Genomic DNA, 21,812 nt, shown 5'->3' with positions numbered 1-21,812 from the left:
ATTTTTATTATGTAAAGTATGTTTTATATTCGTATGTCTTTGACTATTCATAATGTTCCTGGTCCATTGCTAACCCTTTCATCTAAACGAGACTGTGTTAACCAGTGTCTTCTGCTCCCTGCAGTAAGGTAGCTCTTGGCTGGGAGAACTGGCAGTGTATGGCAGATGTCCTGTCATAGTTGGCGGATGAGAAGCAGGGAAAAGGCTGGTTTGTATGAGGGAGGTGAAAAGGTTCCTGTTTTGGGGAAGTAATAAGGATGAGAGGTGGTAAACTCTGCGTTTTTGGGGAGGAGGGCAGAGACTCTGCCAGTGTAAAAAGAGGTAAGAAACTGGGGCAGGGCCAAGGAGAATTAGAAAGAGGGAATGGAATTCTTCACTTTTTTGGGTGAAGAGACTAAGGGAGAGGTGTGTGGAAAAACCTACTGGAAATGAGTAAGCAGTGGGTGGTGGAGGGACCCATATTGAGAGAGAGAAAAGGTGTAGGTGAAGTTGAGATTTAAATCAGAGGAATAGATGGAACAATTGCAGAGGGTGATTAATAGCAGAATAGGAATCAGGAATACAGAGCAAAGGAGAAGAGTGGAAGAAAGCAAATAAAGGAGAAAGGAAAAAGAATGCTGACATGCTAGAAATGATAGGAAATAGGTTAAAGAAGAGGCAGAGGGTGGGATAGAGAGAAGTGAAATATAAGTAAAAAAGTGCAACACACTTTTTTTTTTAAAGTAGCTTGAAGAAAGGAGAGATGAAAGGAGTAAAAATTAGTTACCGGCCATGGCTTTGCTGCTTGATTTCCTTGGGCACCTTTGATGAAAGCAACCAGTTCCTAATACATCATACCTCTGTTACCACATGATGGATTCGTTTTCTAAATAGCCTCTAATTGAGGGACTTTGTCAAAAGCTTTTTGAAAGCTCACCTAAATTATATAAACTAGTTCTCTTTAAATATACTATAGACATGTTTATATGTAATAATGTCTAAGGAGAAGACAGTAGGAATGTAGATTTTTCAAGCCACCTATATATTTTCAGTTGAAATATTTCAATTACAGTGTTTCTTATTTTGTATTTTTGATGGAAATTGGCCATTTGGTGTATAAGTGGGCATCTCTAGGGACCACTGGTGCACTGATGTTTAGGAAGAATTATCCAATGATAAATCAGTACTTGATTTTAAACAGTGGTGAAGTGTTCTGGTTTATATACTCAGTATATTTCCTGATTATGAATGTGTGCAATCTATGTTGATCCTTTGTGCCCTTGAAATTTCATATGTTCATAAATTGTCTCAATGGTAAAAATAAACTAAAATTTAGAAGTAGTTGTTCACAGATCATAAATATAGCTGGTGAAAATGTCAGAATGTGGGAAACAGACCAAGGGAAGAATAAACAGTTGTTAAATATGAAGCTTGTTAGCATTATCTGTGGTGGTGTTGAAATAACTGGTAAAAGGTGAAATGGAGAAGGTTGAGTTTCTGATGTAAAAGCCTGTAAAACTTGCTGTTTTATTAAAAAGAAGTTCTGAAAGGCAATTTTCCCATGTCAGTTTAAAAAGTCAGTTTTATAGTGACAATCCTAAAAGAAAAGGAGTACTAGTGGCACTTTAGAGACTAACCAATTTATTTGAGCATAAGCTTTCGTGAGCTACAGCTCACTTCATCGGATGCATTCAGTGGAAAATACAGTGAGGAGATTTATATACACACAACATGAAAAAATGGGTGTTATCATACACACTGTAAGGAGATTGATCACTTAAGAGGAGCTAATACCAGTAGGAGAGCCGACAAAAGGTTCCCCCCCCCCACCCCCCGCTCTCCTGCTGGTATTAGCTCCTCTTAAGTGATCAAACTGTTTGCCACTTTGACTGTAGGAAAGTTTTTAAATTGTAATTTTTGAGGACTTTAATTCATAATTATCAAAGTTTGTGCCAGAGATTTCAAGATTGGAGGCATCCACATATCCAGAATGATTTAGTGTTTACTGCAGAATTATTCCTGGGTTGTGGAAGAGAGTTGTTCAAGAAAATAAAGGGTGCAAACTTTCTCTCCTGTGGATTAACTGCTTTGGTGACTGAGTTGGGCACAGACAAACACTTTGGTTCTATTTCTTTTAACTTTCTTAGTTAATTTCTAATTATTTTTGTCATTTCCATTATTGCCAATCCCAAGTATTCAAAAATCACGAGATTGGCTTTGTTTTTTATTTTTTTAAATATGCATTTTTGGTAATGTTTGCCCGCCTTTTGGGTGCATTTGGGTCATGTTTTCAGGCTTTTATCTGCAACCACGAGGGTTAGAAACTTTTTTAAATGGAAGTTGAGATTCTCATTTACTCACAGGATTCCAGGAGCTGGGGCATTCAGAAAACCCCAAATATTATTAGACTTATGATAAAACAGTGGGAATTAGCAACACTGCATTTTTTATTTTGGGTTCTATCAAAGGGATCTAGCCAAGGGGAGAAAAAATAGATAAGGAAGGCTTATAACCGTGACATCTTTAACTTATGGTACTTCATAGAGAATGAATAACTGAGTGAGGTTAATAGTCTGAAGCAAAAATGGACGACTTTGAGTTGGTCATCTACTCCCCTGAAATACCTTGGCCATCCAGCCTTATTACACTAATATAAAATCTAGTGGTTTATGATGAAAACATCTCTCACTAAAAAAAGGCTCAAGACCAAAGAAGTGAAACCTGTCTTTGCTTTATAATTTTTCCACAAAACAAGTATTAAATACTAAAGGTCAGACTTGAAAGGTTTCTCTCTGCAGTTTGCTATGGTTACTGCTTATAACGAAAAGCTGAAAAAGGGTGGCTTATGTGTTATGATTTAGGTTATCATCTGTGTTCAGATTAGTATTAAATCATATCTAGTTGAAAACATACTGGATGATTTTCTTAAGAACGAAGCAACTTTGCACAACGCAGTTGCCACAGTATAGTGTAATATGACATTCTACTCTAGTTAAATGCTTTTATATAGCATTTGCTTTCTGTCTGGGATATTTAGGGTATGTCATACTGATAAAAATATGTGATTCATCTTAATTATACCTTGAATATGTTTAAGGAACATTTGCACTTCTAAAATGAATTGGACCTTTTGCTTTTATTTAAAATGAGCCAATTGTAGGAGAGGGCTCAATGATTTAATTAGCTACTAATTTATTAATTTAGATTTATATAATTTAAAAAAATCTATTCAAAGTTACAGGTACCTTTGCCATATATTAAAATTTCCAGAAAAAAAACAAAAGTAAACCCAGCAACCTCTCAAAAACCAAGAAGGAGGAAAAACCCACCCAGCCATTAATAGCAGCCCTCTGCTTCCCAAAAGCCTGGGTTAAGGAGGGGGAGTTTTGCAGTGTGTCCTACAGTTCAACATATCTGGGCTGTTTTGGACCTGGTAGAAGTGAATTCCAAAGCTGAGGGCCCACCACTGAGAATTCTCTCTCAGCGGTTCCATCTTTTTAAACTAATTCCCACATGAGCCATCCTTTGGAGTAGAAGAGCAATGGCCCAAAACTACCCGCTGGGGCCATTGAGAGATGAGATAAGTAAGAAGAGAAAGTCAAATCAATCATTATAACACATGGGAAAATTAGTGGAGGCTGGTAATAGAAACATTTTCAGAGGGAAAACAAGCTAGTGTATCTTTATTATTTGTGTAAATAGGTTGGGATTAGTGCTGGCACAACTGCAAAGCTATAGCACATTGGAAATGGTACTAGGTATAGTCTTCAGTTGCATTTACCATTAGTATATCATCAGTCAATATTTTGTAATGCTATCCTCAAAATAAAGTGAAATTGTTCTCAGAAGTGGAACTACCTGGTTCAAAATCAGGCAGATTGCAACTTCAGAGCTTCAGCATCATCATTTGCATCCACGCCTCCAGAATCCATGTGTTTCTTTCCCCCCTTTTTCATATTAGGCCAAAGCTGATTACGAGAAGGACAAGAGACGGAAAGAACTCAAGCGGCTGCGAGGTGAGGATACGTGGATGCTTCCTGATGTGAACAAACGTGTGGAAGAGCTGGAAAAGGTGATGGAGCAGTAAATCATTGAATTTCATGCTAGCTTTCCATTATCTTGAAGTAAACTGAAAGGTTCAGTTACTTAAAATGATGTAGAGAATAATCTTTGAATGCCACATACCTCAAAAGAAATCTTGATAAAAACTTCCATATAAATGGAAATGTATATCAGAATTCCTTTGTTTTGGTTGTACAAAAGTAGAAGTATTGCTTTAGCTGAACTTTACATCTGATTTCTACCATGTAAAAATGGCAGCAGAGACATAAGTCACCTGGATATCTTAGTGGGCTAGACAGCAATGAAGTTTAATTTTTAGACATTTGAAATGGAAAATAATTTGTTGATAAATTGGAGCGGATTTAGAGAAGACCCATGAGAATCATTAAAGGATTAAAACCAGGCGTTATAGTGATAGTCTCAAGAAGATCAATCTATTTAGTTTACCCAAGAGAAGGTTAAGGGGTGACATGATCACAGTCTACGTGGGGAACAAATATTTGATAATGGCGTCTTCAGTCTATCAGACAAAGGTAAAACAAGATCCAATGGCTGGAAGCTGAAGATAGACAAATTCAGACAGAAAATAAGGCATAGATTTTTAACAGTGATGGTAATTAACTGCTGGAACAATTTACCAAAGGTTGTGGTGGATTCTCCATCATTGGCAATTTTAAAATTGGAAGTTTTTCTAGAAGATATGCCCTAGTTCAAACAGGAATTATTTTGGGGGTGGTTATGGCCTGTCTATAGAGAAGGTAGATTAGATGATCACAGTGATCCTTTCTGGCCTTGGAATCTGTGAATCTAGTAATGGGATATGGAGCCTCTCACTTATGTTCTCTGAGTTAATAGTTGTTAATGTAGTATCTGGAGGGCCCCATTAGTATTTTGGGCCCCACTGTGCTGGGTGCTGTACACAGTGAGGGCTTGTCTATACAGTGTGTTAGTCCGCACCAGTTGGGGTATAAATTCTAATGCGCATTAGCATGTCACTCACTAACTGGCTGTGTAGACTCTACTGGTGTGCACTAAAAGTTCCCTAGTGCATGTTAATGTAGTACTGTTCGAAATGGGACTTTGCTAATGCATAGTTGGGAACTTTTAGCATGCTCCAGTCAGATCCACATGGGCCAGTTAGCATGCAAAGTACTGGTGCTCATTAGAGTTTACACTCTAACTGATGTGGATTGACACACTGTATAGACAAGTCCTTAGTAGAAGACTTATTTGTCTTTTGTTTAGCAAGACCAAACAGGTGAATGTAAAAGTTCTTGTCTACATGGGAAAGGTTTTTTTAAGAATATCAAGTTATTTCAGAATAAACTGCCTTGCGTCCACACACAAGTTTTTTAAAATTATCCTGGGTATTCTCCCACATTAATCCACTATGGAAACGAAATAGCTTAGAGTGGAGTTGCATCATACATGCATTTAACTTATGCGAATTCAACTATACACGCTTGGCAAAAAAAAAAGAAAAATAATAACTCGTGGAGGTGGAGTACTGTACAAGAGTCGATGGGAGAGCGCTCGGGGGTTGATTTATTGCGTCTAGACTAGACGCAATAAATTGACCCCCACTGGATCGATCGCTGCCCACCGATCCGGTGAGCATCTCGCCGCGCTGAGTGTGATTCTAGTGTTTAAAGATACATATTTTTTGTACAACATGGCCCCTAAACGGAAGCCAACTGCTTCATCCGGTGCTCAACCGAAGAAACAGCGATCTGTTCCAACACCGGAGGAAAAACTGGCTGTGTTGGACTTATTGAGAGATGGTATGTCGGTCTCCAACATGGCACATAAATATGGCCACAAGAATCTAGCATCTGTGCCATCAAGATTTGAGAGAGAGAAATTAGTCAAGCTGTGGCATCAAGTGCTCCAATAACTGCTGAGATGACAAGCCAGGTGTGTGGTAGACTTTAGTGAAGACTGAAAAGGCATTAAACTTATGGCTGGAAGACATGAACCGTAAACATGTGCCTATCGATGGCAACACGTTGCGAGAAAAGGCTCTTAGCCTCTACGCGCTGTTCAAACCTCCTGCCGAAGAGGGACAGCCTTCTGATGAGAAGGAATTCAAAGCCAGCCAAGATTGGCTTAACAGTTTTAGGAACCGCTTCAACTTCAAAAACGTGCAGACTACTGGTGAAGCTGCATCTGCCAATGAAGAGGCAGCAAAAGCCTACCCCAAACAATTAAAGAAAATCATGGAAGAAAAGGACTATCTTCCGGAACAAGTTTTTAATGCTGACGAGACTGGGCTCTTCTGGAAAAAAATGCCCAACCGCACTTACACTTCGAAATCAGAAAGACAAGCTCCTGGCTTCAAAGCAGCTAAAGACCGTGTGGCTGTTGTTTTGTGGCAATGCGGCTGGGCATTTAATAAAGCCGGGCTTGCTCTACAGGGCTGCAAATCCCCGTGCCCTAAAAGTCAAGAACAAAAATCTCCTGCCTGTGTTCTGGCAAGCAAATAAAAAGGCTTGGGTGACGGCAGCATTATTTCTGGATTGGTTCCACAAGTGTTTCATTCCGGAGGTCAAGCGGCACCTCGAAGAGAAAGGACTTGACTTTAAAGTGTTGCTGATCATAGACAGTGCTCCTGGCCATCCTGAGGCACTCTGGTTTGCGCATAATGACTTTGAAGTCTTTCTCCTTTTTCATTCTTTCATTCTTCTGTCTCTCTCTCTTTTTGACTATATGCGATTTTTGCCTTACGCGCTGACTTTAGAACCTAACCCCCGCGTAAGATGTGACTCCACTGTGTTTCTGAAATGAGCTTTTTTTCAGGTTAAGGTTTGTGTGGACCAGTGGTGGGCCACATGTGGCCTGTCCAGTGGCTGCGGTTCACTGTTCCTGGCAAATGAGAGCTGCGGGTTTAGACAACTTAGGTCTGGGTGGTGGCTGGGCAGAGCCTCTCATTGACTGCTCAGCTTCTCCCCCACCCCTCGTAGTGTGCTCAGGATTACGTCTGCAGTGGAGACTTTAGGCTCTAAAGGATTTATTTCCCTGAAGTATCCAATCCCACAACCATTGACCAAATGTTCTGCCTTCTTACCCTGCTTACTGTGCCACTTCGTTATCCCTTTTCCTCCTGGTGACTGCTGCCCCTCCCACACTTGAGATGGCAGCAATGCTGAGGTTAAAAATCAAACATATTGCATGGCAGGTATGTTTATGGTAATGGCAGAGAGAGAGAGAGGGGAAGCAATAGAAAAAGGACTTTGCCTTTCAGTTTGATCTTTTTAGCTACCTTTACATTTTGTGAGGTAAATTCTCAAAATAGGCTACAGAGATATTTCAAAATACATAGAGATTGTAGAATCATAGAAATGTAGGGCTGGAAGTGATTTGGAGGAGTAATCTAGTCCATCCCTCTGTGCTGAGCAGGACCAAGTATACCTAGATCATCACTGACAGGTGTGTGTTTAACTCGTTATTAAAAGCCTCCGATGACGGGGATTTCACAAACTCTCTTTGTGTAACCTATTCAAGTATTTAACTACTCATAGTTAGAAAGTTTTTCCTAATATCTAACCTAAATCTCCTTGCTTCAGATTAAGACCGTTACTTCTTGTCCTGCCTTCAGTGGACATGGAGAACAAGTGATCACTGTTCTCTTTATAACAGCCTTTAACACATTTGAAGATTTATCAGCTCTCCCCTTCAGCTGTCTTTTCTCAAGACTAAACATGCCCAGTTCTTTAAACCTTTTCTCAGGTCAGGTTTTCTAAACATTTTATCCTTTTTTGTTGTTCTCTTCTGGACTCTCTCCGGTTTGTCCACGTCTTTCATAAAGTGTGGCACCCAGAACTGGACACAGTACTCCAGCTGAGGCCTCACCAGTTCTGAGTGGAGTGGGACAGTTACCTCCCATGTCTTATATACAGCACTCCTGTTAATAAGACCCAGAATATTCACCTTTTTCACAACTGCATCACATTGTTGACTCATATTTAATTTATGATTCACTATAACCCCAAGATCTTTTTCAGCAGTCTTACTGCTTACTCCAATGGTTCTCAGTTTTTCCAGACTACTATACACCTTTCAGGGGTCTGATTTGTCTAGAGAATTCCAAGTTTCACCTCACTTAAAAACTTGCTTACAGAATGAGACATAAAAACAAAAGTCACAGCACATTATGACTGAAAAATTGCTTACTTTCTCATTTTTCTCATATAATTATAAAATAAAACGATAGGAATATAAATATTGTACTTACATTTCAGCTTATAGTATATAGAGCAGTATAAAACAAGTCATTGTATGAAATTGTAGTTTGTACTGATTTCACTAGTGCTTTTTATGTAGTTTGTTGTAAAGCTAGGCAAATACCTAGATGAGCTGATGTATCTTCTGGACGATCTCTGCATACACCCAGGGGTTGAGAACCACTGGCCTAGCCAGTTATTCTCCATTTTGTAGTTGTGCTTTTGATGTTTCCTTTCTAAGTGTAGTATTTTACACTTATCTTGATTGAATTTAATCACTCTATTATTCTCAAGGTGCTTACAAATTGATCGTTGAGTAGTTTGTTCCAGTATCTTTCTAGGTATCAAAGTTAGGCTGATTGGTGTATAATTCCCTGGGTCCTCTTTGTTCCCCTTTTTAAAGATAGATATTATGTTTGCCCTTCTCTAGTCATCTATGACTTCACCCATCCTCCATGAATTCTAGTCTAGCGAAGATGTGATAAATTGACCGCTGAGCGCACTCCCGTCAACTTCGGTACTCCACCGGAGCGAGAAGTGTAGGCGGAGTCGACGGGGGAGTGTCAGCAGTCGACCTACCGCAGTGAAGACACCGTAGTAAGTAGCTCTAAGTACGTCAACTTCAGCTACGCTATTTTCATAGCTGAAGTTGTGTAACTTAGACTGATTTAGCGCCCTCCTTCTCCCTCCCCCCCAGCATGTAGACCAGGCCTACGTTCTGCCCTCACTGCTGGTCATTCCAGGTCGGCATCACTGTTCTTTCCCACCAGTCTGTGCTAGTTTGCTGAACCCAGGAGTAGCATTGCACTGAGTGAAGCCGCTCCAAGAAAGAGTCCTGCAGAAGTAATTGCTTGATTTTATCCGCCTCCTGCATTGCCATGGCTATCTCCCAAACCAACCAAAGCCAGCTGGCCTTATGACTGCCAAAACATGTGGAGAAGCTTGTTTGTATTAATCACAATCAGATCAGGCCAGGTCAGGATCATGGCACAGCAGTGTTTTCTCCATGCTGCCTGGCAGCAGTTTGAAAATGGTCCTGGCTTGCAAAATACGGATGAATTATGGGATGCCAGGAGAGGAATCATGGGATTTGATTCCTTTGACCCCAAATCCCAGAATTCCAATATGTTCTGGAGGGCATTCTACAATGCATTAGGAGAAAAATCTCTGTGTGTATAGAGTCTGGCAGTGGAAGATTGCACCATGGGATACCTCTCTAGAATACTGTGCACCTATTTAAAAAAGTGCAGACCTGTATGGATGCAAGGATTCACAAGGGAAATAGCTTAAGCCATAATAAACAAAGTGTATAGATATATTTTTTCACTATAGATATTCATGTTATTTAAAGTGGAAAAATATATTTAAAAAATCCTGTGTAGACAAGTGCTAAGAAACAGTCAGAAGGAATGGTTGATGGAGGACGATAGAAATAGTAATAAGAATATGCAGTTATGGTCCAATAAGTGCACAGTTTTGATAGTTTAAAATTAGCTAGATTTTTTTCTATGTAATTTGATTAGTGATCTATCTTTTTTTTTTCTATGTGATTTGTTTTGATGTCATTTATAAATATTTGCTTATATAGGAACATTCCGTGAAGAAAAAGAAGAAAAAGGATAAACACTCAAGAAAACTTAAGAAAGAAAAGAAGAAAAGCAAAAACCAAAAATTTGAAAAAAATGATGATTCAAGTGATAGCTCTTCAGTAAGTAATAAACTTAAAATATTCTCTTGAAAGAATGTTTAAAAACAAACAAACCACTTTTCCTGCTGTTTTGGAAAGAAGTTACCACTAATATTGAGGCATATTTTCCTTTTCCTAAAGACAGTGCTCCATGATATCTTGTTGGTATTTTATTAATTTAAAGGTGCAGGTTTTTTCAGTTTCTTTAATGCTTCTGTAATGCTCTCTCTTCCAGTTAGAGGCCAGTGGGTTCCCATTTTATTTTTAGTAGACAGAGACTTACTTGGAAATCATGGCACTGCTTCCTGGCCCTCTCGTTTTTCATTTTTTATCAAGTGGAGTAAACAGGCCAGCAGGAAATCCTGTTCTGGTTGGATTTTCTGAGTTTGTTACGTGTTTTGAAGTCCCAGTTTTAAATGTAGCATTTGTGTGCAAGCACAGTAGCTTTATTGTTGTCTTCATGAAGATTTCCCTTTCTTCCTGATGCATAGGAAGGTTCAGTAGGACAAGATTTTTCTGCAGGAACATACATTTAAGTGAACCATGTTTTTGACTTGCTGACCTGTGGGAAATAATCAAAACCACAGATTGGTCCCATGTTTCCTGTGGGAAGCACCCAAAGCTGCAAATTACATCAGAGTCTCCCAAGATGCAGCACCCTTCTGGCCCTGATACCATCTGATGAAGTGAGCTGTAGCTCATGAAAGCTTATGCTCAAATAAATTGGTTAGTCTCTAAGGTGCCACTAGTATTCCTTTTCTCTTTGATACAAAGTATTTTGTTCTCATGTCAGGTTCCTATAAATAACAGGGAATGTCTAATCAGCAGAGAGTGGTTTGTTACGAGTATAAAATCTCAGCACTCCAGAAAACTGCTCTCTCCTTGTAGAGAGAGATGCATGTGTATTGGATGGGAATGAGATACAATTAAAATATAAAGAGATGATGTAAATTATTACATTTTTAATTTAAACTCGACTGTTGTACCAGTAAAGCTTAATAAAACATTTCTTTTTATATTTTGTCACTAATTTAGAAATTTTAATTGTACGTATTTTTTGTTTATTTCAAAGTATCAGCAGGACAGTTTCAACCCTCTGGCCAATGGCGATTGTGTTTTCTTTGCATGACAATACAATATTAAAACTGTTGATATGGGATAGGGAGAGACTAACATGCTATTTTGATGCAATCACATCAAATGGCATTTTCTTTATAAAATGTTCTTAGTAATAGTGTGTCCTCAGTTTATAACAGTGCTTTAAGGTTTGGTCATTCCAGAAAATACAGTGCTTTTGAATTTTTCTAAATTACTCAAACACTTACTCTTAGGGTTCTTCAGTTGAATGGGTTGAGTCAACTATATCACAGTCAATTTGCACAGAAAAGGCTTGGAAAGTCAAGAAGGAGCAGTCGGATACTACAGAAAATCCTGCAGTTCAGGTGAGGAGCCTGGTTAATTATGGAAAGGTAAACTCATTTGGGCCTAGTGTAAAGTGTGGCTATATTTGGTCTATAGTTCGTTGTAAATTCTTTGGTCAATAGCTACTTAAAATGTAAATATAATATATATATATATATATATATTTAGGTAAATGTTAGATTTTGTTAATTGGACAATTTTTCCTGTTTTATCAAGTATTTAACAAAGTAGTACAATTATGCTGCCTAGCATCAGTTTTGTGCATCATATGCCAAAGCATGTAGTGATTTAGCCTGGTTTTCTTAATAAAGTCAGATTAAAATCTTGACTAACCCTGTTAATTTCTCTGCATAGATCAAGTCAATCTTGAATGACTTTTTGGGTACATGGTGCTTGAAGAGGTACAGTGACTAAAGAAACTGCAGAATGTTTGACCAGCAAGACTGGTTGCATCAGGGATCTTGTTAGTATTCTTAGCTATGCTCTACACCTCACAAATTTGTGTCATCTGGAGAATTGGGCTGCCCCTAACTGAAGCAGTGTGATTACACTGGTTTAAGCACAGACTGTTAGGTGTGTTTTTTATAGCTATATTGATGTGTGTTTTAATCCTCTCAGTTCAGTTTTGGTTACCTATCCCATGATGCTAATGTAGACCCTAGATAGAGTAGGGGGATTTTTGAAAGGCCACTGATGTACTGTAGGACAGTAAGAATAGGACTCTCTTAACTATGGTAGTGGAGACCATGATGGCACTAAGCTAGTGCAGACTAAAATGATTCAGGCTGAACTGTTAGTTAGTCCTTTGAAAGCAAGTCTAGTCCAATTCTATTTGGCACACATGTGAATTACTTCACGTGTGGCACATGAATTACTTGTGTGTGCTAGGCCCACATAGTCTTAGGAGGGTAAATTTTGGAACAGCCAAGGACCAATAAGGTTGGTCCCTTTGCTTCCAGCACTTTCCCTAATCTAGTTTTCCCCTCTGTATAGTTAAGCCTCCTTTCAAGAGGTTTTTATTAGTAATACCATGATTGTAACACCAGCAGTGGGTTGGGTCCTTTAAAATCATCAAAGTGAAGAATGCTGAAAGAAAACAAAGAAGTGCTCCTCTTTTGGTGAGGGTGTGGAAACCAGACTAGGTCTCTGTTTATCCTGTCAAACCATTGTACAGGGAAGTTTTTGGGGTAGCGTCCTCTATGTTCCACATCTTTTTTTTCCACCTAAGTGCAGTTAGAAAGAGAGGTAGCTTCCCTTGTATATATTTTCTCATAAGTAAGCTTCTCTTAATCTCCCTCCAATGTATCTGGTGATCAAAGATCTTGAATTGAATGCTTTACTCCAAGTGCAGTCACCTTAGGGCCATACACCCTGTGCTCTGTGGTGTGATGTCTCTGTATCTGTTGTCCAAAATAACATTGATTTTTTTTTTCTGCCATGTTGAATTGCAAACTCCTATATAATTACTGCCCATGGTTGCCCCCAGGTCTCTTTCAGCATCTCTGCTTTTCAGGTTTCTCCTTCTCTTTTCTGGCAGGTCAGGCCTAAAGGCAATATAGGTAAACTTACAGGAACTTTCCTGAATGATCCTACCCCTGTCTTTAAGGTGTAGATTGTTGAATGCAGTCTAAACTGAGGAGGCTGTATAAAAACGTTTTTGGATCTCTACTAATAGCTTTTGCTTCAAGGTCATTTCATCCTTGTCCAAACACTAGTTGGTCTGTGAATTGGTCAACTGGTACTTGGCTGTCCAGAATTAGACTATACACTTAGTATGAGGAGTTAATGTGTGATATTTGAGGATTTTTTCCTCCCCTTGGTGGACTCCTTCGGGATTGGCAAATGGACAGATATATATTTTCCCCAGCACATTTTAATGACCTAAAAATGATCATAAGTTTCATGGTCTTTTCTACACTGTGAAGTTAATTGTGAATATGGTTCCGGCTTCCAGGGGACTGACTTCATGAAGTGCCTCTAGTCAAGGGAAGGAAAAAGCCTCTCTGAATCAGAGAAATGCCCTTTACTGATTTGCTAAAAATAGCAGGATAAAAGTTCAGAAACAATCCCTTTTTTAGCTCATGGGCATTTGTTCTCCCTGTAAGCATTGAATTCTTCAAGCTTTTTCTTTTTTTGGAGAGGATCACTGTAAGAATGGGTCAGACTTCATAGTGGGTCAGACCAGACCATCTAACCCAGTATCCTGTATTCCGACAGTGACCAGTACCAGATGCCTCAAAGAGAATGAACAGAACAGGGCAATTATCGAGTGAGCTATCCTCTGTCGTCTAGTCCCAGCTTCTAGCCGTCAGAGGTTTAAAGACACCCAGAGCGCAGGGTTGCATCCCTGACCATCTTGACTAATAGCCATTGCTGGACCTATCCTCCATGAACTTGTCTAATTCTTTTTGAACCCAGTTATACTTATGGCCTTCGTAACATCCCCTGGCAATGAGATTCACAGGTTGATTGTGCGTTGTGTGAAGTAGTACTTCCTTATATTTACTGCTTATTAATTTCATTGGGTGATCTTTTAGTTCTTGTGTTATGTGAAGGGAAAACAATACTTCCTTATTCACTTTCTCCACAACATTTGTGATTTTATAGACATCTATCATTCACCCTCCCCCACCCCGGTCATCTTTTCTTCTAAAATGAATAATCCCAATCTTTTTAATCTCTCCTCATATGGAAGCTGTTCCATAACCTTAATAATTTTTGTATCCCTTCTCTGCACCCTTTCCAATTCTAATATCTTTTATGATATGGGGTGACCAGAACTCTGGGATTTGGGCGTACCATGGATTTATATAGTGGCATTATGTTGTTTTCGTCTTATTATCTGTCCTTTCCTAATGGTTCCTAACATTGTTAGATTTTTTGACTGCCACTGCACATTGAGTGGATGTTTTCAGGGAACTATCCACAATGACTCCAAGATCTTTCTTGAGTGATAGGAGCTCATTTAGACCCCATCATTTTATATTTGTAGTTGGGATTATGTTTTCCAATGTGCATTACTTTGCGTTTATCAACATTGAATTTCACCTGCTATTTTGTCACCCAGTTTTGTGAGATCCCTTTGTAACTATTTGCAGTCAGCTTTGGATATAACTATGTTGCCCAAACCAGTAATTGTGTATCATCTGCAAATTTTGCCATCTCACTGTTTACCCCTTTTTCCAGAACATTTATCAATATGTTAGTGCTGGTGTCAAACCAACATGATAGTTTTCTTTGACAGGGTAACAAGACTTGTGGATTGGGGAGAAGCGGTAGATGTGGTATAGCTTGACTTTAGTAAGTCTTTTGTTACTGTCTCTCATGACCTTCTCATAAACAAACTAGGGAAATACAACCTAGATGGAGCTTCTATAAGGTGGGTGCATAACTGGTTGGAAAATCGTTCCCAGAGAGTAGTTATCAGTGGTTCACAGTCATGCTGGAAGGGCATAATGAGTGGGGTCCTGCACGGATTGGTTCTGTGTCTGGTTCTGTTCAATATCTTCATCAATGATTTAGGTAATGGCAGAGAGAGTACACTTTATATTATAGAGTTTGTGGATGATACCAATCTGGGAGGGGTTGCAAGTGCTTTGGAGGATAGGATTAAAATTCAAAATGATCTGGACAAACTGGAGAAATGGTCTGAAGTAAATAGAATGAAATTCAATAAGGACAAATGCAAAGTACTTCATTTAGGAAGGAACAATCAGTTGCACACATACAAAATGGGAAATGACAGCCTAGGAAGGAGTACTGCGGAAAGGGATCTGGGGGTCATAGTGGATCACAAGCTAAACATGGGTCAACAGTGTAATGCTGTTGCAAAAAAAGCAAACATCATTCTGGGACGTATTAGCAGGAGTGTTGGAAGCAAGACACGAGAGGTAATTCTTCTGCTCTACTCCACGCTGATTAGGCCTCAACTGGAGTATTGTGTCCAGTTCTGGGTGTCACATTTCAGGAAAGATGTGGATGAATTGGAGAAAGTCCAGAGAAGACCAACAAAAATGATTAAAGGTCTGGAAAACGTGACCTATGAGGGAAGATGGAAAAAACTGGGTTTGCTTAGTCTGGAGAAGAGAAGACTGAGAGGGGACATAACAGTTTCAAGTGCATAAGAGGTTGTTGCAAGGAGGAGGGAGAAAAATTGTTCTTCTTAACCTCTGAGGATAGGACAAGAAGCAGTGGGCTTAAATTGCAGCAAGGGAGGTTTAGGTTGGACATTAGGAAAAACTTCCTAACTGTCAGAGTGGTTAAGCACTGGAATAAATTGTCTAGGAAGGTTGTGGTATGTCCATCCCTGGGGATTTTTAAGAGCAGGTTGGACAAACACCTGTCAGGGATGGTCTAGATAATACTTAGTCCTGCATTGAGTGTAGGGGACTGGACTAGATGACCTCTCGAGGTCCCTTCCAGTTCTATGATTCTGTAATTCTATGTTGAGGATCATTGGTCCCACTATAGATCCTATGGTGACCCTGCTATTTGCCTCTCTTTACTGTGAAAATGGATAATTTATTCCTACCCTTTATTTCCTATCTTTTAACCGGGTACTGATCCATGAGAGGACCTTCCCTCTTATCTTGTAACTACTTAGTTTCCTTAAGCATCTTTGGTGAAGGACCTTGTTAAAGGCTTTCTGAAATCTATGTACACAGTATCAAGTGCATCACTCTAAGCCACATGCTTGTTGATGCCCTCAAAGAATTCTAATAGATTGAGGCATAATTTCCCTTTACAAAAGCCATGTTGACACTTTGCCAAAAAATCGTGTTTGTATCTGATAATTTTGTTCCTTACTATAGTTTCTATCAATTTGCCCGACACTGAAGTTAGGCTCACTGACCTGTAATAGCCAGGATCACCTCTGGGGCCCTTTTTAAAAATAGGCTTTGTTAGCCACCTTCCAGTTATCTGGTATAGAGGCTTGTTTCAGCAGTTGATTACATACTACAGTTGGTAGTTCTGTAGTTTATATTTGAGTTTCTTCAGAACTCTTGTGTGAACCATCTGGTTCTGGTTACTTCTTACTATTTAATTGATCAATTTGTTCCATAACCACCTCTATGGACACATCAACCTGGGACAGGTCCTCAGATTTGTCACCTGAAAACAATGGCTCTGATGTAGGGATGTGCCCCACATCCTCTGCAGTGAAGACTGATGCAAAGAATTCATTTAGCTTCTCTGCAATATCCTTATCTTCCTTGAATACTTGTTTAGCTTCTCAATCATCCAGTATCCCAGTGACTGCTTGGTGGTGTTCCTGCTTCTGATGTACTTAAAAAAAAATTGCTGTTAGTTTTTGTGTCTTGACCTAATTGCTCTTCAGATTCTTTCTTGGTTTCCCTTATTACTTTTGCACTAGACTTGCCAGAGTTTTTTATGGTCCTTTCCTTTTTCCTCACTAGGATTTGACTTCCAATTTTTAAAGGATACCTTTTTACCTCTAACTGCCTCTTTTACTCTGCTGTTTAGCAATGGTGGTATTTTTTTGGTCCTCTAGCTGTTTTTTAATTTGGGGCATAGATTTAGCTTCAGCCTCTAATGGTGGTTTTTAAATAGTCTTCATGCGATTTGCAGACATTTCACCCTTATGACTGTTTCTTTTAATTTCCATTTAACTAGCTTCCTTGTTTTTGTGTAGTTCCCCTTTTAGAAGTTACATGCAACTGTGGTGGGTTTCTTTGACACCCCCCCCCCAGGATGTGAAATTAAATTGCATTATGGTTGCTTTTACCGAGTGATTCAGCTATATTCACCTCTTGAACCAAAGGCTGTGTGCCACTTAGGACTAAATCAAGAATTGCTTCTCCGTTTGTGGGCTCCAGGACAAGCTGCTCCAAGAAGCAGTCATTAATGTGTCTAGAAATATCTCTGCATCCTGTCCTGAGGTGAGATGTATCCAGTTAATGAGGATAGTTGAAATCCTTTGTAGCCCCTCCAGTCTCCCTGAGCATTTCACAATCACTGTCATCATTATGGTCATGTGGTTGGTAGTGTATTCCTACTGCTATACTCTTATTGTTAAAGCATGGAATTTTTAGCCATAGATGTTCTCTGGTACAGTTTGATTCATTTAAGATTTTTACTTTAATTGACTCTATGCTTTCTTGAACATCCAGTGCCACTCCCCCACCAGCACAACCTTCTCTGTCATTCCTATGTATACTGTACCTTAATTATCCTCATTCACCATGGTAAATTGATGATATTTTGTAGATGACCCCACTTTTTGTTCCTCCTCCTTAGCCCAAATCTCCTTTAGGAAGTGGAGTATCTTCCATTTCATATATTTGAAATTGTCTCAGGTGCATCATCTAGCAGCATTGGTTGTAAATGAGACATGACATAACGTAGTGGCAGCTATTCAGATTGGCGCTTCAAGCCTTGAAAATTAAGGATCAGAATGAACACTATTTTTAAATTGTTCTAGAATGGTACCGGAATTCCATTCCTTTTGTTAGAATACACATGGATGTGTCTCACATTTTGATTTTGGTTAATTAGTCATTTTCATTGTGCATTTTACTGCTTTCTTTTCATGCTTCACAAATATTTTATTTGTTGTAGATGTTGTGTGATCTGTGGGGAGGGAGGAAAATATGCCTTTACCTGTTTGAGTGTGGCATATTGCCCTATATCATGGTTTATTTAATCTACTTTTTTCTTGAGATAATAGCCCTTATATTTAAAATGGCCTCAATCTGGCATTCTGTAAATGTGGTTTTGTACCTGCATTTGTTGACATGTTTCATAGAAGATAAGTGTTTAACTACTGGATTTATGGGCACGTTTGGGTACCTAGCTGTCTGGGAGCTATCAACTGCATCCTATGATTAGTTGTAGATTTTGTGCCTGCTAAATTAGACCAAAGAGATCATGAAGCCAAATGCAAAGTAAGAATCATTAACTCTTCAGTGGTTTTGGAGTAAGGTGGCATGTAAAGTGATCTGGCAAAATGATGTACAAAACATACAATGTTCAGTGAAGAACGACATTCCTATTTACTCTAATGAATTTGTGTGCACCCACATATTTACTAGTGTGCTTGCTCATAAATAAATCACATCTAGACTAAACACCTGGAATTACAAAGAAAAGCAGTAAAAAGTCTGCATATGTAAGTGAACTTCATGAATGAAATCTTTAGAATATTTGTTTTGTATGCAAAAATGTTTTGACAGCTAGAAACTACTGTAAAATCTACACCATATATTCTAGATATCAGATGATGCTGGTCATTTTGTGAGTTTGATTTAAGCTAAGCCATATATTTTTGTTACAGAAAATGGGTGTTTACCGACTGTGGGTATTATTTTGTTTTGGATGAAACTGTTTGTATTATTACAGAGGGATGAATGGATGACCTTAGATTTTATGTCTCTGAAAACCATGTCTGCAGCATCACTCAAAGCTGACAAAGAAACAGAAAAATTATTGGAGCAACAGAAAGCCCAAACAATTGAACAGGTAAAATATTTATATATTGCACCAGTTTTTTCTGTATCTTCCTAAATGCAGTGTATAGTTCTGTCATACACTTAAGATTTTATAAACTACGTGTACTCGAAATTGCTTAAATTTATCCTCTTTTAGATTACAATTTTATTTTTAAAATTTTCTTAAAATAGTATTTATTGACCATATGGTGGTGGTCAGGTTATTACTTGTTTAGGAAGCTTATTGTGTGATAGGAAACCCATTAACTTAAACTTCAATTAAGAAGAAAGCCAATTCTAGTAGAAAAATGATGACTAAATTAGAATGAAAAGATTAAATAATAAAAATAAATTGTATTTTTATGGCAGCTATCTGCCATAATATTTGAATCACTTTATAGAGATCTGTTGAATAGGTAGAAATTGGCAGACTGGGGCGGGGGCAGGAGGGAGGGGGAGATTGACTTTCTGTTCAGTTCTGCAGGCAGATGGCAGACAAATATTACCTAGTATTTATATGCCCGTAGTCCTCTCTTTGACCACCCACTATTGTAGAGTTTTCCAGTTTGTTGTCCTGCCTCTAAGAAACATCAGTGTTGACATGAGATTCCTGTTTGGATTCAATTTACATCATCCTAGTTGTTGTCCTTACTAGCTTTTGAGAAGGAGTGAAGGGGGCGATGTTTTGCTGTTGCTTTTTCAGTTATTTTTTAAACTTTTGTATACTTCTAAAGGAGTCTTCAGTGCTCAGTCCAAAAATGTATGATGAATTCTTAATTCTAAGGGATATTAGCATTAGGAATGTGGTATATGATTATTTACATGTAGTTCCTGATCTCAGAAGGTATATTTTAATAGATCCTAGTTGTGACGGGTTCCCTGGGGTGCAGCCTAGAACTGGGGTATTGCTGAGCCCTCTGTCTTACCAACCTGGGCTCCCTCTCACACTGTGATGCTAGGGCAAGCTGTAAACCCCATCCAGATATTGCACTTACACATACATCCATTGACAGGGACACACCCGGCTGAGTTACATGAATACTTTCGCCAGCCAGTCATGAACCAACAATAGAGAGGCTTCAGCTAATTCCCCCAGCTTCCCAGCCTAGGACCCCAGGGCTGTACCGTCCTGCCGTGGTCAGAAGCCTGCCCAGTGTAAGTTTATAACTAGACTACGATTTAGTCATGGGTATTTTTAGTAAAAGTCATGGACAGGTCACGGGCAATAAACAAAAATTCATGGTCCATGACCTGTCTACGACCTTTACATAAATACCCCTGTCTAAATCTTAGCAGGGGCTGGGGAGAGGCGGGCTGGGGTGCCACTGCCCTGGGCGGGGAGGCCTGGGGAGCCGCTGCTCTGGGGGTGGACTCGTGGACACTGGCTGCTGCTTGGGTGGTCCCAGGGGCCAGCAGCCAGGGGCTGCCGAGCAGAGGCTCGTGCGGCTGTCCCCGGGACTGCTGCTCAGGCGGTCCGCAGGGACAGCCACATTGGCCATTGCTCTGGTTGCCCCCGGGACTGCTGCTCAGGCGGTCCCTGGCGCCAGCTGCACTGGCCACTGCTCGGGAGGTCCCTCGGGAGGCCACTGCTGCGGGTCTGCTCTAGCAGCAGCCGGTGTGGTGGTCCCTGGGGCTGCCTGAGCTGCTGATCCTGCAGCCAGCTGCTTGAGTGGCTGTCAGCCACACTAGCCACTGCAGAAGTCACGGAATCCATGACTTCTGTGACTTCCGTGACAGATACACAGCCTTATTTATAACCAAGTCTGCCACAAAGGTAAGTGAACGTGCACCAGCCATTGCATCCTGAGCAGATTTCCCAAGCACTTCAACCAAAACACACCGTTTTAGGTAAAATATAAAACGGATTTATTAATTACAGAAAGGTAGATTTTAAGTGATTACAAGTAATAAGCGTACAGATCAAAGTTGGTTACTTAGGAAATAAAAAAAAAAATGGCTATCTTAGTTCTATAAACTAAACAGGTTTTGAACCAGGCAGTGTCTCACCCTGATAGATGGTAGAGTTTCTTAATACATAGGATTCTCCTTTCCAGCCTGGGATCACCTCTCCCATTCAAAGTCTTTGCTCTCCAGATGTGTTTCCAATCTTACAGCGTATTTCAGTCACACACATATACCAAAACTTCATAACTTTACATACCGTGATGACACATACAATCCAACAGAATATTAATGTTCAGCAGATGAAGATTTTTAAAGTGATACCTCACAAGGCATACTTTGTACACAACATTATCATAATTATTTCACAGTGGTTAATATGGGTTTCCAGGGTTCTTCTTTGGAGCATACAGTGTCACACCACCCACTCACTTTCCCGACACAGCCATTCTTTTATGCTTTCTGCATCACAATCTCCATTCTGACAGAGCTGCTCTTGGCACACACTGTGTGTGCTGGTGGGAGCGCCAAGGTGTCTTTAAAACTGAGTGCAGCATAGTCCAGCCACTCTTCTTCTTTCCCACAGCGTGTCCCCTATGCCCGTAGTGATGAAGAGTTGGGAGTACAAGGTAGAAACATTTCAGCCGTGCTTTGCAGCCCAGAGATCCCCTTTACTTCAGTGGACATTCCTGCCTGCTCTCAGAGTGTTGTCAAATGGTACGATCATGAAGGAGAATATGGCCCTCTGGTTTAGGTAGAGAAAAAGGAACTAGTGGTCAGAGGCAATAAAGGCCATTATGGCTCCCGTGCAGGGGCAAGTGCACCCTTCACTCTCAGTAGTGAAGCACTTAATGAATTTAGACTTCTGCATAATGGAGGTGCCTGCTAATCATACTCTGGGAGCACTGACTCAGAATTGGAGAACTATATCTCTTTTTATGTATCTCCTGAGAATAGGAATTACAGTGAAGCAATTTTCTTCTTTCCACGGAGGGGGTCTCTGTCAGAACTTACTGAATCTTGTGGAAAGTGCAAACTTTTGTAATTTGGAGGTAGAAATCAAAGGTGTATCTCAAATGAAATACATTGGTT

General features: G+C 39.6%; 1 protein-coding gene across 7 annotated transcripts in view; it reads left to right on the top strand.

The window, feature by feature from the left end:
• Nucleotides 1-21,812, top strand: part of CWF19L2 (CWF19 like cell cycle control factor 2) — a 175,135-nt gene that overhangs the window by 10,192 nt on the left and 143,131 nt on the right. For 6 of the 7 annotated variants that reach the window (XM_043529780.1, XM_037890131.2, XM_037890102.2 and 3 more), the window contains 4 exons: nt 3,941-4,051; nt 9,850-9,969; nt 11,280-11,390; nt 18,730-18,849. In XM_043529780.1, the coding sequence (XP_043385715.1) occupies nt 3,941-4,051; nt 9,850-9,969; nt 11,280-11,390; nt 18,730-18,849 (462 nt within the window). Of the gene's footprint in view, nt 1-3,739; nt 3,750-3,940; nt 4,052-8,691; nt 8,859-9,849; nt 9,970-11,279; nt 11,391-18,729; nt 18,850-21,812 lie in introns of those variants that run through there. The other variant, XM_043529799.1, reaches the window with a different exon arrangement.

This window comes from Chelonia mydas, chromosome 1, assembly GCF_015237465.2.
Source record: "Chelonia mydas isolate rCheMyd1 chromosome 1, rCheMyd1.pri.v2, whole genome shotgun sequence".
NCBI classification, from domain to species: domain Eukaryota; kingdom Metazoa; phylum Chordata; order Testudines; family Cheloniidae; genus Chelonia; species Chelonia mydas.
The sequence above is the reverse complement of the archived record's forward strand: the minus strand, read 5'-3'. Positions and strand labels throughout refer to the sequence as shown.